This window comes from Terrapene carolina, unplaced genomic scaffold (genome assembly GCF_002925995.2).
Source record: "Terrapene carolina triunguis isolate 2854851 unplaced genomic scaffold, T_m_triunguis-2.0 Scaffold3245, whole genome shotgun sequence".
Classification (NCBI taxonomy): domain Eukaryota; kingdom Metazoa; phylum Chordata; order Testudines; family Emydidae; genus Terrapene; species Terrapene triunguis.
In genome coordinates this window covers 1-1,330 of record NW_020667596.1, presented here as the reverse complement: position 1 = coordinate 1,330, position 1,330 = coordinate 1, and the positions used below count along the sequence as shown (strand labels likewise).

At 68.5% G+C, this 1,330-nt stretch overlaps 1 protein-coding gene across 1 annotated transcript; it reads left to right on the top strand.

Annotated features, from left to right (window-relative positions):
- Nucleotides 1-98: 98 nt before the first annotated feature.
- LOC112121393 (isochorismatase domain-containing protein 2A-like) lies at nucleotides 99-1,016 on the top strand (the record flags this gene model as incomplete). Its single annotated transcript, XM_024220404.1, has 3 exons — nucleotides 99-231; nucleotides 509-626; nucleotides 843-1,016. Coding segments are annotated over 3 exons (332 nt in total), but the record flags the coding sequence as incomplete, so codon positions are not given.
- Nucleotides 1,017-1,330: the final 314 nt, after the last annotated feature.

Genomic DNA, 1,330 nt, shown 5'->3' with positions numbered 1-1,330 from the left:
GGGAGGGGAAGGGGGGTCCAGGCTGGCTGGGCCAGGGCTGTGATGGGGGAAGGGAGAGGGGGGTCTGGGCTCGCTGGGTCTTGGCTGTGACGGGGGAGGGGAAGGGAAGGGGGGTCCGGGCTCGCTGGGCCAGGACACTGACCCATCTCCCTCTCCCCAGAGCACAGCGCTTGACGCTCTGGAGCGGGGGCTGGACGTTCACGTGGTGGCCGACGCGTGCTCCTCCAGAAGGTCAGGCTGGGGGGCTGGGATGTGGGTGGACGGGGGTCCTGGCTGGGACAGGAACTGGGGGTGCGGGGAGGGGTTCCCAGCAGACAGGACTGGGGGAGAGTTGGGGAGGGGGCTGAAATGAGGAGCCTGGGTTGGGGGGGTTTCCAGCAGACAAGACTGGGGGGGAGTTAGGGGGGACCTTGGCTGGGAGGGGTTCCCAACAGAGGGGTGGGGGGGCAGTGTGGCTGTGGTGGGGCACTGCCCCACCCGTGGCCGCCCTGACGTCTCTCTCCCCCAGCCAAGTGGACCGGCTGGCGGCCCTGTCCCGCCTGCGGCAGAGTGGTGCCTTCATCACCACCAGCGAGGGGCTGATCCTGCAGCTGGTCAGAGACGCCGCTGACCCCCGCTTCCGACAGGTACCACTCCCGCCAACCTGCCCCCCCAGCCAGTCCCCGCCCTGGGGCCAGATGGGAGCCGGCAGCCCCCTAGAGGGGAAAGGCCCCATTCCCTGCCCCCCCGAGCCAGCCAGTCCCTGCCCTGGGGCCGGATAGGAGCCGGCAGCCCCAGAGGCCAAGGCGGGGCGTGGGGCCTGTCCGTCGTCTGGCGTCTCATGCTCTGTTCTATCCTTCCAGATCCAGAAGCTCATTAAGGACCCGGCCCCGGACAGCGGCCTCCTCTCCCTGTTCCCAGGACAGAGCCCCGGCTTCAGCTAACCCTGTGGCCCCCAAGCCCCCCCTCCCCCGTTCCCAGCACATGGGGGCAGGGCAGGGCTGGAATAAACCCTTCAATACAGTGATCAGCTGGCACTGCGTGTGTGTGAAGTGCTGCCCCCTGCTGGTGTCTGTGTGGGTGTCAGTCATGCTGCCCCCTGCTGGCGTGTGTGTGCTTTTTGCCTGTCCGTCTCTCTGCTGTTGATTGAGCCTCGAAGCCTCGTGCCCCCCAGCAACCTGCGGTTCCCCAGTCCCACGCACTTCCATTCCTAGACAATGTGTCCCCACCCACTGCCCTCACCCCATCAGCCCCCAGTTCCCACCCCTCTGACCCCCGTCCCACGTTCCCCTCTTGGGGGGGCCAGCCGTACTCAGCTCCCGCCAGGGTTCCCCCCCCCCCCCCCCCCCCC